This window comes from Amblyomma mixtum, chromosome 3 (genome assembly GCF_055824585.1).
Source record: "Amblyomma mixtum isolate Tamu chromosome 3, ASM5582458v1, whole genome shotgun sequence".
Lineage (NCBI taxonomy): Eukaryota > Metazoa > Arthropoda > Arachnida > Ixodida > Ixodidae > Amblyomma > Amblyomma mixtum.
This window is the reverse complement of record NC_143014.1, coordinates 370785554-370799670: the sequence shown is the minus strand read 5'-3', so window position 1 is coordinate 370799670 and position 14117 is coordinate 370785554. Positions and strand designations below refer to the sequence as shown.

The 14117-nt window shown below is 47.5% G+C and overlaps 2 protein-coding genes across 2 annotated transcripts; both read left to right on the top strand.

Annotated features, from left to right (window-relative positions):
* The first annotated feature begins 1652 nt into the window (after nucleotides 1-1652).
* LOC149356763 (polyadenylate-binding protein-interacting protein 1-like) lies at nucleotides 1653-2849 on the top strand. The gene has a single exon (XM_089576427.1). The coding sequence runs from the start codon at nucleotides 1653-1655 to the stop codon at nucleotides 2847-2849; it is 1197 nt and encodes a 398-aa protein (XP_089432553.1).
* A 5684-nt stretch (nucleotides 2850-8533) lies between these two features.
* On the top strand, nucleotides 8534-9727 carry LOC149356762 (polyadenylate-binding protein-interacting protein 1-like). The gene has a single exon (XM_089577823.1). The coding sequence runs from the start codon at nucleotides 8534-8536 to the stop codon at nucleotides 9725-9727; it is 1194 nt and encodes a 397-aa protein (XP_089433949.1).
* Nucleotides 9728-14117: the final 4390 nt, after the last annotated feature.

Genomic DNA, 14117 nt, shown 5'->3' with positions numbered 1-14117 from the left:
ACTTACAATGCACCAACTGGCCCAACAAGCTACGCTTCTTGAATACTTGGCTGATTGTTTGTCAGTTTTAGTCTCCCTTGAAACTTCACAAAAGATTTTTTGAGCCGTTTCCTGCGATTTTTTTTCTCATCTACTTTAAAAGATGTTCGTTTTGTTTGTTTTCCTGGCCATACAGGTATTCATTCAAACGAGGTGCCTGATTGCTTGCCAAGGTCAGGTCTTGGCGGGTCAGTGACACATCCCGTCCGAATTTCAGTCTGCTGGTGATTTCCAGGTTTCAGTGCTTCCAACACACATCAGCGAGGTTGCGTGGTCTCTTACTAAATACCACTGATTATCAGCACTTAGCATATAATTGGAACGTCCGTTCGTGTAAAACCAGGCTGTGTGAGGTATCAATGACGCGGTTGCGATGCAGTATTCCCAGTTGAAATTTATATCTGTGCAGCTGTGTGTGGTCACCAACAAACCTATGTGGCTGATGAGGGGACGTTGAATCTGCAGACCGTTTCTTCCCATATTGTCAAAAGTTCGCACTTCAGAGGAAGATTTACATGGAGGTCCCTCTCTCTAGAATCGGGCTCCTGTTATTGCTGCCAGTGTTATTATCGTTCGTTGCGAGCTCAAAAGAATTTTCTTGGGTGCAATTTGTGGGGTTCTCCATGATTACATAATTTCAACTGGTAGGCCGATTTGCTCTTTTAACATTCTTGAAGCTTTTCTTTTTTGTCGTCAAAATACTCTTTGTTATTTAACTTTAAATAATCTGGTGTCATTTTTCATCGATACATTTTTCTAAATTCACGCTTGGCTCTAATATTTTTGTCGTAACCGCCTACGCAAATTTCCTGGTTTATTACACTACGCCGTGGCCAATCTCCCCATGTCGGTATGTGCCATGTCTTGAAAGGAAGAAGAAGAAGAGGATGTGTCATGGTTTAAGAGGAAGAAGAAGAAGGAAACTGCTTTTCGAGGCGTTATCATTATTATTATTATTTTTAATCCATCATTATTTTCTTGTTTAACATTCTTAGCACCCATCAGTTGCCGCCTATGTCTTGGCCAATCCCCCGCAGTGGGTACGTGCCATTATTTAGAGGACAACAACAACAACAGTAGGACTCCCTTTGTCGCTACCAGTTCTGCTCTCGTTTGGTGCGAGCAACACAGGATTCTCGTTAAGTACTATTTGCGGCTACCTTCATGATTACATTATTGCAAGTGGTCACTTACCGTGTTAACTCCATATAAAATTCCACCGCATGTTCCAAAAGCGTATTTTATTTTATTCCTCGCATATCTAATTTGCTTAATTTATTTAAAAATTTCACCAATTAATATATTTTCTAATTTCAGTCATTCTACCATTCTACTTTTTTTTTCCGCACATATACTACGTTGGCATTCACCACCGTACCTTGGCCAATCCCCCCGCGTGGGTATGTGCCATGATTGCTGTGGAGAAGAAGAAGAAGAATGTGATTGTTTGCTTGTTCTTCCCTTTGCAGAGCTTTTGTCGGTGGTCTTGGGGCGGCTGTCGACGTCTTCTCCTGGTCAGGGGAACTCCCTGTGGTAGGCCAGCCTTCTTCTGGGCGCCTTTTTCCGAGTTGACATCGCAAGGCCCCCCGCCGAGCTCCGAAGCGCGGGTGAGCATGGATTCAAGGGGGAACTCCGGCACCTCGAAGAAAGCAAGCGGCGTCGTTCCCGGGCCAGCGGTCACACTGCTACGACAATCGCCAAAAGCCGGGCCAGCGTCGGCAGACTGCTCTGACGATAAAAGCATGCAACCATTAGTGCTGAAAAGCACGCTTTCACCAGAGGCCCCGGTGTTCGTACCAAGGCACTTCAGAGTCCCTCTGCCACAGGAAGTTGCAGAGCCCTGCCCACCCTATTCACCTTCACCACAGTCCCAGGACGCGAACCAGTATGCAATGCTGGAGCTCATGAGCTTCATTGACGACGTCACGCTGTGTCCTGCTGAGTTCGACTCCAAAATAGAAGACGTCACAAGCATATTGAGTGGCATTACCGACGCTGGCGGTCTCTCTCAGGCGGTGGACACTATCTTCCAACAGGGACTGAAAGAGGCTAACTTCAGGTATAGCGGGGCACGCCTGTGCAACCATCTTGGAAGCAACCTTCACATTCAAGGTGTGGAGGAGGACTTTACAAACATGCTTCTGGACCGGTATCACAAAGAGTGCGTCAAGCGAAACGACTTGGGGTCCGGTGATTTTGACGACGACGCCTACCTGCGCGGGTTGCTGCTGTTTATTGCTGAACTGTTCTCTCAGATGGTGTTTCTGCGGGAGCACCACTCCTCCAAGGTGAATCACCTGGCCGCCTGCATTCCCAACGTGATACACACGCTTCTGCAGTCGCTCACCAAGGAGAACATCAAATGCACCATCCAGGTGCTGAAGCTTACTGGCGCCTGCCTGGAGGACTATGACAAGGTGGGCTCACCCGAAACCGACTGTTATGCCCTCGACAGTGTGTTTGAGAAGCTCTGCGAGATCTCTCAGAAGAAGGACATTGACCCGACCGCGGCGCTGATGGTCAAGAATGTCCTCGAACTTTGTGAGAGCAACTGGGGCCGCTCTTTGTCGTCTTCGAGCTCCCCATCGGCTGACCAGGCGGATGACAGCCTTCCCATTACTTGTGGTCCCGACGGCGTGCCGGTCTCCATTGAAGAGGAGAGGTTTTTCCAAGAGCTCCTCCACACAGAGCGCATGGGGAACATCGAAATGTCTGATGGAAGCGGTTACGCCAACAGCTGCTACAATGACGACATGGACGATGAGATTGCGGCAGCCTACGAAGAATTCCTCAAGGAGTCGGAACAGTGAAGCTCTCTCAATCTCGGCAAGGGAGGGGACCAAAATGGGTTGGCCGAGAGGTTCGAAGATGGGGCAGGCAGCAGTGCTGCCCAGGCGGCAGTGCCTGTACGCATGTGGTCTATCTCTTTTTTTTTCAAATTGTTTGGTTGGAATTTTGTTCATCCCCTGTACCCACCCCCTTTGTAACGCCTCCTAGGCCTTCAGGGTAAATAAATAAACAAGTGCAGGACAGTGCCCAGTGTTTTCTTAAGTGTATTTTTTGTCTTCCCTATGTTTGTGTGAATTGGGGCTGGGGGGAAAGTGTGGTGCCACTTTGTGTCTTTCCTTTTTTCCAAACAGGCTTCCTGCATCTCTTTCGCTATGTCCACGTCACTCTTTGCCCACAGTGACGGGATTTGAAGGCGCAGGCACCTTTCCCAAACAATGCAGCCCTAGGAAGCCGAGCACCAAGCAGGCGCATAGCTTGTACCCATTTTGAGAAAGCCGGTGGGTACCCGGCCGGCGGCGGGAGTCGAACCCACCACCCCCCGAAGCCGAGGTGGGTGCTCTGCCATGAGGCCAGGGCTGCGGTTCGTCCCTTCGGATAGGGTCGTCACCAGGTTGAACAACCCGGATGCTGCCCGGACTGCGTTGCAGGCCATCTCACCTCCCCAAAATGATTTCTGACGTCCGGAAGTTCGGCTGAGGAGGCTTTGTGTGCAGATCGTCTGACCAAGCTTGTATTATGGATTTGCTGAGGTGTTCCTCCTTTGGAAATCACTCGGTGAGCGCTCCTATTTCCCCGCACTTGGCACGCTCTAAGGGTCTAGTGAAGGGCGTCGATTCCCGACTTAGTCCTTCGGGGGCGTGCTTGAAAAACTTTCCCTTACAGGGGCAATCTCCGGCCATCGCTGCACTCGGGTAGCTGACGGAGTGAAGTTACCGACGGTTATTGTCACTTTTGCCAGAAGCACATGTCCATCGTAGCTGAAGGTTGTGCGAAGAGTGCTCTGAAAAAGATGATACATGTTGTTTGTGCAATGGTGGCCACTCTACTGCTGATTTCAACTGTACTGCGAGGGCTCGGGAAATCCAATGTGTCTGACAATCTTGGCAAGCGTCTTTGCTCTAGGCGCGAGGCAGTTGCAATTTTTAAGGAAAAGGCATATGATTATTCTAGTGCGGCAGCGCGGCCGACTACTGTGGTGGATTCTAGCCTGTCTTAAAGGTGCTCTAAAGAGGAATCTGAACTCGTCTTTTTACCGCGCGAACTCGGTCTACACGTTCCAGGCATTCTTAGAAACTTCGAATTATTGTCCTGCGCAGCCGATTTACACAATTTAAATGAGATTTACCGGGTCGGCTCCCGCCTTTTTTTGAACTCACCACCGACGGTGGGAGTAGTCAACCAACGTTTCAGCCAGTCCCGTGGCGGCCTGCCGCTCTGCCATCGGCAGAGTGATACGTAGCGATCGGCGAAAGCAGTCCACGCGTATTTTTCATTTCCTTGGACATAATTTGTGGCTGTGTAGCCTCTGACTAGATATGTTTATACACGGAAACCTAAAAAAAAAACAAAATAAAAGTGAAAGCGAGGACGCCACGCGACTGCCTGAAATGCACTCCACGAGTTAGTTGAGTACTCCTACCGTATGCGGTGAGTTAAAAAAGGCGGGAGTCGGGACGTTTAATCTTATTTAGATTATGGAAATCGGCCACACAGGACCATAATTAGATGTTTCTAAGAATGTTCGGTACGTGTAGATTGAGTTTCCGCGGTAAAAAGACGAGCTCTGATTCCTCTTTAGTGCACTTTTAAGCTACAGCAGCAGCGGTAGAAAGGTTACGGCGAATGTCATGGCTCGTTTGGTGAAATCTGTCACTGCGTCCATCTGTCAGGTAAGGGTGTCACAGACGCCTTCTTTAATAGTAAATCCAACACCTCTCCTGCGTCATCTGTGGATCCTGCTGCAGCTCCGGCTCAGAGTGTGATCAGGTCGGCTATTTCTTTAGTGGAAACACAAAAATAGCATTCGTCACCAACTTGTGCCTCAGAAGCCACAATAGTTGCACTTTTTAAGTGTGTCCTCATGGTGGAGATCGATGCACGGGCGCAAAAACGTAGCCGGTCTCCTCTTGATGTTGCTGGATCTTCTAGCCCTCGGCCTAAAACAAAAAAAAATAATAAGGTACAAACGTTAAGAGAACCAATCTGGAAAAATAAAAGCAGTTGCTGCTGCAGTTCTCTGGGCAGAATAAGTTCTCTGAGGGTGCTACTGTGGAATTGCCGTTCAAGTCAGTCCTCGTTCTGTGACTGAATCTTCCGTTGTAATCGGATTTTACGCGACGTTATAGTACTTCAAGACGCATTGCCAAAGGGCCTCTATTTCAATGAAGTTGCTAATCCTTAGCGAAGGCATCTCTGAGTGGTCTAAAGTTTGCTTTCTTACCAACCTCTGCGTACATGACAGCAGCCAGGTATAGTACGTAAAATTTAATGCGAAAATTTGTCGCTCACTTCTTTAGATGATTCTCAGCACCTTCTCCTTCCTTGGAGAAGTAAAGTATGGCGATCTCTGAAACATGAAGTTTATTTCACGCGACTACGTTGCCGTATGCCGCACTTAAATGTTTACCTCTATAGGCCTGGTCTCGCGATCTGCGCTCTTCGCCGATATTGTTCTCAGCCAGAAATAAAAAATCACTTTCTTCGCTCTTGCCGCGGCTTCATTTCGTTAAGGAGGCGACTGCTAGAAGTTCCTTTATAGAAACTCAGTTTGTGCCTGTCTTCTGCGATTATTCTATCCCTCTGTGCTTCTGTGCGTGGAAGCAGAAACGGAAATGTTTGCTGAGCCATTCAAAATTTTCTTCTCAATCAAAAAGTCTTCCATCATAATTTATCGCTTCTTCCCCTTTTCTTTATTTCCGCCTTTTCTTTTTTTGATATTTCAATTTCTGTTGTTTTCCTTTTGTTCATTACCTGCAACAAATTTAAGATTAAGCTGCTTTACCACCGCCAACGACCTCTCTCACTAAACCTGAGTTAATCTTTTTTTTTCTGACCTCATCTCATTTCTGCTACATCCAATATAAAAAAAACTGGTAGTACGAGCAAGTTTATCGGCTACAGTAGTGAAAGGCGAAAGCCTGAGTGCTGCACGGAACGCCGGAATTAGCTTAAAGTGCTATTGAGGTGTCCACTAAACCACAGAGTTTGTAAGGCGCCTTTCCTTTCCTCGAAATCAACGCGGTCTACAACGTTGTCTATGTCAGAGCACATGAATGAAGGCCGGAATTAGCTTAAAGTTTTATTTAGGTGTCCACTAAACCACAGAGTTGATAAGGCGCCTGTCCCTTCCTCCAAATCAACGCAGTCTACTACGCTGCCTATGTCAGAGCGCATCAATGAACGCCAAAACAGAGGTCAAGCTAAAGGTCAAACGTGGATCCGGCGCGACGACGCTGAAGGCTGAAAACCTAGCGCAGTATTGCTTTCGCAGTAAAAAGAAATGTAATGTCAAGAACCAGAGCATGTTCACCAAATGCAGAACCGATGTTTTTTACTCGCTTCAACTGTCCTGTCGCAAGGCCTACATAGGCCAACAGGTCAATGCGTCAAAGACCGTATGAGGCAGCACCGCACTTCGCTGCAGCCAGGCAACACAGCAAATCTGCCAAGACATTGCAACCACTGCAAAGACTGCACCCCTCTGTTCCAAAATGTGAGAATCATCGGCCGCGGCAAAACGCAGACAGAACGAGAAATCTTAGAAGCCTTCAAAATGAAGCCGTTAGGTTTTGAAGGCGTCAGCGACAGCTCTGTCAGGTTCACGGCAAAAGAGTACAGTTTCATGAATCGGACATAGGTTCCCACATGCTATCTTCCAACGATTGATCAATTTTGTTCTTGTTTTTCTGATAGCGTTTGTGATTGCTCTCGCGCATGTGCACCCTGTTCTGTTGTCGGGGATAAATGAAGAATATTTCAGTTGTGTTTCCAGCGTTGTCCTGTGTACTTCTCCTGCTTGTGAACGCGTCCTTTCCGCTAGTTTCCTACTTACAATGCACCAACTGGCCCAACAAGCTACGCTTCTTGAATACTTGGCTGATTGAGTGTCAGTTTTAGTCCCCCTTGAAACTTCACAAAAGATTTTTTGAGCCGTTTCCTGCGATTTTTTCTCTCATCTTCTTTAAAAGAGGTCCGTTTTGTTTGTTTTCCTGGCTATACAGGTATTCATTCAAACGAGGTGCCTGATTGCTTACCAAGGTCAGGTCTTGGCGGGTCAGTGAAACATCCCGTCCGAATTTCAGTCTGCTGGTGATTTCCAGGTTTCAGTGCTTCCAACACACATCAGCGAGGTTGCGTGGTCTCTTACTAAATTCCACAGATTAACAGCACTTAGCATATAATTGGAACGTCCGTTCGTGTAAAACCAGGCTGTGTGAGGTATCAATGACGCGGTTGCGATGCAGTATTCCCAGTTGAAATTTATATCTGTGCAGCTGTGTGTGGTCACCAACAAACCTATGTGGCTGATGAGGGGACGTTGAATCTTCAGACCGTTTCCTCCCATATTGTCAAAAGTTCGCACTTCAGAGGAAGATTTACATGGAGGTCCCTCTCACTAGATTCGGGCTCCTGTTATTGCTGCCAGTGTTATTATCGTTCGTTGCGAGCTCAAAAAATTTGCTTGGGTGCAATTTGTGGGGTTCTCCATGATTACATAATTTCAACTGGTAGGCCGATTTGCTCTTTTAAAATTTTTGAAGCTTTTCTTTTTTGTCGTCAAAATATTCTTTGTTATTTAACTTTAAATAATCTGGTGTCATTTTTCATCGATACATTTTTCAAAATTCACGCTTGGCTCTAATATTTTTGTCGTAACCGCCTACGCAAATTTCCTGGTTTATTACACTACACCGTGGCCAATCTCCCCATGTAGGTATGTGCCATGTCTTGAAAGGAAGAAGAAGAAGAGGATGTGTCATGGTTTAAGAGGAAGAAAAAGAAGGAAACTGCCTTTCGAGGCGTTATCATTATTATTATTATTATTATTAATCCATCATTATTTTCTTGTTTAACATTCTCAGCACCCATCAGTGGCCGCCTATGTCTTGGCCAATCCCCCGCAGTGGGTACGTGCCATTATTTAGAGGACAACAACAACAACAATAGGACTCCCTTTGTCGCTACCAGTTCTGCTCTCGTTTGGTGCGAGCAACACAGGATTCTCGTTAAGCACTATTTGCGGCTACCTTCATGATTACATTATTGCAAGTGGTCGCTTACCGTGTTAACTCCATATAAAATTCCACCGCATGTCCCAAAAGCGTATTTTATTTTATTCCTCGCATATCTAATTTGCTTAATTTATTAATAAATTTCACCAATTAATATATTTTCTAATTTCAGTCATTCTACCATTCTACTTAGTTTTTTTTTTCCGCACATATACTACGTTGGCATTCACCACCGTACCTTGGCCAATCCCCCCGCGTGGGTATGTGCCATGATTGCTATGGAGAAGAAGAAGAAGAATGTGATTGTTTGCTTGTTCTTCCCTTTGCAGAGCTTTTTTCGGTGGTCTTGGGGCGGCTGTCGACGTCTTCTCCTGGTCAGGGGAACTCCCTGTGGTAGGCCAGCCTTCTTCTGGGCGCCTTTTTCCGAGGTGACATCGCAAGGCCCCCCGCCAAGCTCCGAAGCACGGGTGAGCATGGATTCAAGGGGGAACTCCGGCACCTCGAAGAAAGCAAGCGGCGTCGTTCCCGGGCCAGCGGTCACACTGCTACGACAATCGCCCAAAGCCGGGCCAGCGTCGGCAGACTGCTCTGACGATAAAAGCATGCAACCATTCGTGCTGAAAAGCACGCTTTCACCAGAGGCCCCGGTGTTCGTACCAAGGCACTTCAGAGTCCCTCTGCCACAGGAAGTTGCAGAGCCCTGCCCACCCTATTCACCTTCACCACAGTCCCAGGACGCGAACCAGTATGCAATGCTCGAGCTCATGAACTTCATTGACGACGTCACGCTGTGTCCTGCTGAGTTCGACTCCAAAATAGAAGACGTCACAAGCATATTGAGTGGCATTACCGACGCTGGCGGTCTCTCTCAGGTGGTCGACACTATCTTCCAACAGGGACTGAAAGAGGCTAACTTCAGGTATAGCGGGGCACGCCTGTGCAACCATCTTGGAAGCAACCTTCACATTCAAGGTGCGGACGAGGACTTTACAAACATGCTTCTGGACCGGTGTCACAAAGAGTGCGTCAAGCGAAACGACTTCGAGTCCGGTGATTTTGACGACGCCTACCTGCGCGGGTTGCTGCTGTTTATTGCTGAACTGTTCTCTCAGATGGTGTTTCTGCGAGAGCACCACTCCTACAAGGTGAATCACCTGGCCGCCTGCATTCCCAACATGATACACACGCTTCTGCAGTCGCTCACCAAGGAGAACATCAAATGCACCATCCAGGTGCTGAAGCTTAATGGCGCCTGCCAGGAGGACTATGGCAAGGTGGGCTCAACCGAAACCGACTGTTATGCCCTCGACAGTGTGTTTGAGAAGCTCTGCGAGATCTCTCAGAAGAAGGACATTGACCCGACCGCGGCGCTGATGGTCAAGAATGTCCTCGAACTTCGTGGGAGTAACTGGGGCCGCTCTTTGTCGTCTTCGAGCTCCCCATCGGCTGGCCAGGCGGATGACAGCCTTACCATTACTTGTGGTCCCGACGGCGTGCCGGTCTCCAGTGAAGAGGAGAGGTTTATCCAAGAGCTCCTCCTCACAGAGCGCATGGGGAACATCGAAATGTCTGATGGAAGCGGTTACGCCAACAACTGCTACAATGACGACATGGACGATGAGATTGCCGCAGCCTACGAAGAATTCCTGAAGGAGTCGGGACAGTGAAGCTCTCTCCATCTCGGCAAGGGAGGGGACCAGAGTGGGTTGGCCGAGAGGTGCGAAGATGGGGCAGGCAGCAGTGCTGCCCAAGCGGCAGTGCCTGTACGCGTGTGGTCTATCTCTTTTCTTTTTCAAATTGTTTGGTTGGAATTTTGTTCAACCCCTGTACCCACCCCCTCTGTAACGCCTCCTAGGCCTTCAGGGTAAATAAATAAATAAGTGCAGGACAGTGCCCAGTGTTTTCTTAAGTGTATTTTTTGTCCTCTCTATGTTTGTGTGAATTGGGGTTGGGGGAAAGTGTGGTGCCACTTTGTGTCTTTCCTTTTTTCCAAACCAGCTTCCTGCATCTCTCGCTTTGTCCACGTGACTCTTTGCCCACAGAGACGGGATTTGAAGGCGCAGGCTTCTTTCCCAAGCAATGCAGCCCTAGGAAGCCGATCACCAGGCCGCCGCATAGCTTGTACCCATTTTGAGAAAGCCGGTGGGTACCCGGCCGGCGGCGGGAGTCGAACCCACCACCTCCCGAAGCCGAGGTGGGTGCTCTGCCATGAGGCCAGGGCTGCGGTTCGTCCCTTCGGATAGGGTCGTCACCAGGTTGAACAACCCGGATGCTGCCCGGACTGCGTTGCAGGCCATCTCACCTCTCCAAAATGATTTCTGACGTCCGGAAGTTCGGCTGAGGAGGCTTTGTGTGCAGATCGTCTGACCAAGCTTGTATTATGGATTTGCTGAGGTGTTCCTCCTTTGGAAATCACTCGGTGAGCGTTCCTATTTCCCCGCACTTGGCACGCTCTAAGGGTCTAGTGAAGGGTGTCGATTCCCGACTTAGTCCTTCGGGGGCGTGCTTGAAAAACTTTCCCTTACAGGGGCAATCTCCGGCCATCTCTGCACTCGGGTAGCTGACGGAGTGAAGTTACCGACGGTTATTGTCACTTTTGCAAGAAGCACATGTCCATCGTAGCTGAAGGTGTGCGAAAAGTGCTCTGAAAAAGATGATACATGTTGTTTGTGCAATGGTGCCCACTCTACTGCTGATTTCAACTGTACTGCGAGGGCTCGGGAAATCCAATGTGTCTGACAATCTTGGCAAGCGTCTTTGCTCTAGGCGCGAGGCAGTTGCAATTTTTAAGGAAAAGGCATATGGTTATTCTAGTGCGGCAGCGCGGCCGACTACTGTGGTGGATTCTAGCCTGTCTTAAAGGTGCTCTGGAGAGGAATCTGAACTCGTCTTTTTACCGCGCGAACTCGGTCTACACGTTCCAGGCATTCTTAGAAATTTCGCATTATTGTCCTGCGCAGCCGATTTACACAATTTAAATGAGATTTACCGGGTCGGCTCCCGCCTTTTTTTGAACTCACCACCGACGGTGGGAGTAGTCAACCAACGTTTCAGCCAGTCCCGTGGCGGCCTGCCGCTCTGCCATCGGCAGAGTGATACGTAGCGATCGGCGAAAGCAGTCCACGCGTATTTTTTATTTCCTTGGACATAATTTGTGGCTGTGTAGAATCTGACTAGATATGTTTATACACGGAAACCTAAAAAAAAACAAAATAAAAGCGAAAGCGAAGACGCCACGCGACTGCCTGAAATGCACTCCACGAGTTAGTTGAGTACTCCTACCGTGTGCGGTGAGTTAAAAAAGGCGGGAGTCGGGACGTTTAATCTTATTTAGGTTATGGAAATCGGCCACACAGGACAATAATTAGATGTTTCTAAGAAAGTTCGGTACGTGTAGACCGAGTTTCCGCGGTAAACAGAAGACCTCTGATTCCTCTTTAGTGCACTTTTAAGCTACAGCAGCAGCGGTAGAAAGGTTACGGCGAATGTCATGGCTCGTTTGGTGAAATCTGTCACTGCGTCCATCTGTCAGGTATGGTTGTCACAGACGTCTTCTTTAATAGTAAATCCAACGCCTCTCCTGCGTCATCTGTGGATCCTGCTGCAGTTCCGGCTCAGAGTGTGATCAGGTCGGCTATTTCTTTAGTGGAAACACAAAAAGAGCATTCGTCACCAACTTGTGCCTCAGAAGCCACAATAGTTGCACTTTTTAAGTGTGTCCAGATGGTGGAGATCGATGGACGGGCGCAAAAACGTAGGCGGTCTCCTCTTGATGTTGCTGGATCTTCTAGCCCTCGGCCTAAAACAAAAAAAAGAATAAGGTACAAACGTTAAGAGAACCAATCTGGAAAAATAAAAGCAGTTACTGCTGCAGCTCTCTGGGCAGAATAAGGTCTCTGAGGGTGCCACTGTGGAATTGCCGTTCAAGTCAGTCCTCGTTCTGTGACTGAATCTTCCGTTGTAATCGGATTTTACCCGACGTTATAGCACTTTAAGAAGCATTGCCAAAAGACCTCTATTTCAATGAAGTTGCTAATCCTTAGCGAAGGCATCTCTGAGTGGTCTAATGTTTGCTTTCTTACCAACCTCTGCGTACATGACAGCAGCCAGGTATTGTACGTAAAATTTAATGCGAAAATTTGTCGCTCAATTCTTTAGATGATTCTCAGCACCTTCTCCTTCCTTGGAGAAGTAAAGTATGGCGATGTCTGAAACATGAAGTTTATTTCACGCGACTACGTTGCCGTATGCCGCACGTAAATGTTTACCTCTATAGGCCTGGTCTCGCGATCTGCGCTCTTCGCCGATATTGTTCTGAGCCAGAAATAAAAAATCACTTTCTTCGCTCTTAACGCGGCTTCATTTCGTTAAGGAGGCGACTGCTAGAAGTTCCATTATAGAAACTCAGTTTGTGCCTGTCTTCTGCAATTATTCTATCCCTCTGTGCTTCTGTGCGTGGAAGCAGAAACGGAAATGTTTTCTGAGCCATTCAAAATTTTCTTCTCAATCAAAATGTCTTCCATCATAATTTATCGCTTATTCCCTTTTTCTTTATTTCCGCCTTTTCTTTTTTTGATATTTCAATTTCTGTTGTTTTCCTTTTGTTCATTACCTGCAACAAATTTAAGATTAAGCTGCTTTACCACCGCCAACGACCTCTGTCACTAAACCTGAGTTAATCCTTTTTTTTTTCTGACCTCGTCTCATTTCTGCTACATCCAATAAAAAAAACTGGTAGTACGAGCAAGTTTATCGGCTACAGTAGTGAAAGGCGAAAGCCTGAGTGCTGCACGGAACGCCGGAATTAGCTTAAAGTGCTATTGAGGTGTCCACTAAACCACAGAGTTTGTAAGGCGCCTTTCCTTTCCTCGATATCAACGCGGTCTACAACGTTGTCTATGTCAGAGCACATCAATGAAGGCCGGAATTAGCTTAAAGTGTTATTTAGGTGTCCACTAAATGACAGAGTTGATAAGGCGCCTGTCCCTTCCTCCAAATCAACGCAGTCTACTACGCTGCCTATGTCAGAGCGTATCAATGAACGCCACAACAGAGGTCAAGCTAAAGGTCAAACGTGGATCCGGCGCGACGACGCTGAAGGCTCAAAACCTAGCGCAGTATTGCTTTCGCAGTAAAAAGAAATCTAATGTCAAGAACCAGAGCATGTTCACCAAATGCACAACCGATGTTTTTTACTCGCTTCAACTGTCCTGTCGCAAGTCCTACATAGGTCAAACAGGTCAATGCGTCAAAGACCGTATGAGGCAGCACCGCACTTCGCTGCAGCGAGGCAACACAGCAAATTTGCCAAGACATTGCAACCACTGCAAAGACTGCACCCCTCTGTTCCAAAATGAGAGAATCATCGGCCGCGGCAAAACGCAGACAGAACGAGAAATCTTAGAAGCCTTCAAAATGAAGCAGGTAGGAACTGAATGCGTCAGCGACAGCTCTGTCAGGTTCACGGCAAAAGAGTACAGTTTCATGAATCGGACATAGGTTGCCACATGCTATCTTCCAACGATTGATCATTTTTGTTCTTGTTTTTCTGATAGCGTTTGTGATTGCTCTCGCGCATGTGCACCCTGTTCTGTTGTCGGGGATAAATGAAGAATATTTCAGTTGTGTTTCCAGCGTTGTCCTGTGTACTTCTCCTGCTTGTGAACGCGTCCTTTCCGCTAGTTTCCTACTTACAATGCACCAACTGGCCCAACAAGCTACGCTTCTTGAATACTTGGCTGATTGAGTGTCAGTTTTAGTCCCCCTTGAAACTTCACAAAAGATTTTTTGAGCCGTTTCCTGCGATTTTTTCTCTCATCTTCTTTAAAAGAGGTCCGTTTTGTTTGTTTTCCTGGCTATACAGGTATTCATTCAAACGAGGTGCCTGATTGCTTACCAAGGTCAGGTCTTGGCGGGTCAGTGAAACATCCCGTCCGAATTTCAGTCTGCTGGTGATTTCCAGGTTTCAGTGCTTCCAACACACATCAGCGAGGTTGCGTGGTCTCTTACTAAATTCCACAGATTAACAGCACTTAGCATATAATTGGAACGTCCGTT

Excerpts from the sequence above, each read along its gene's own strand:
- LOC149356763 (XM_089576427.1), top strand. The coding sequence starts at position 1,653 with ATGGATTCAAGGGGGAACTCCGGCACCTCGAAGAAAGCAAGCGGCGTC.
- LOC149356762 (XM_089577823.1), top strand. The coding sequence starts at position 8,534 with ATGGATTCAAGGGGGAACTCCGGCACCTCGAAGAAAGCAAGCGGCGTC.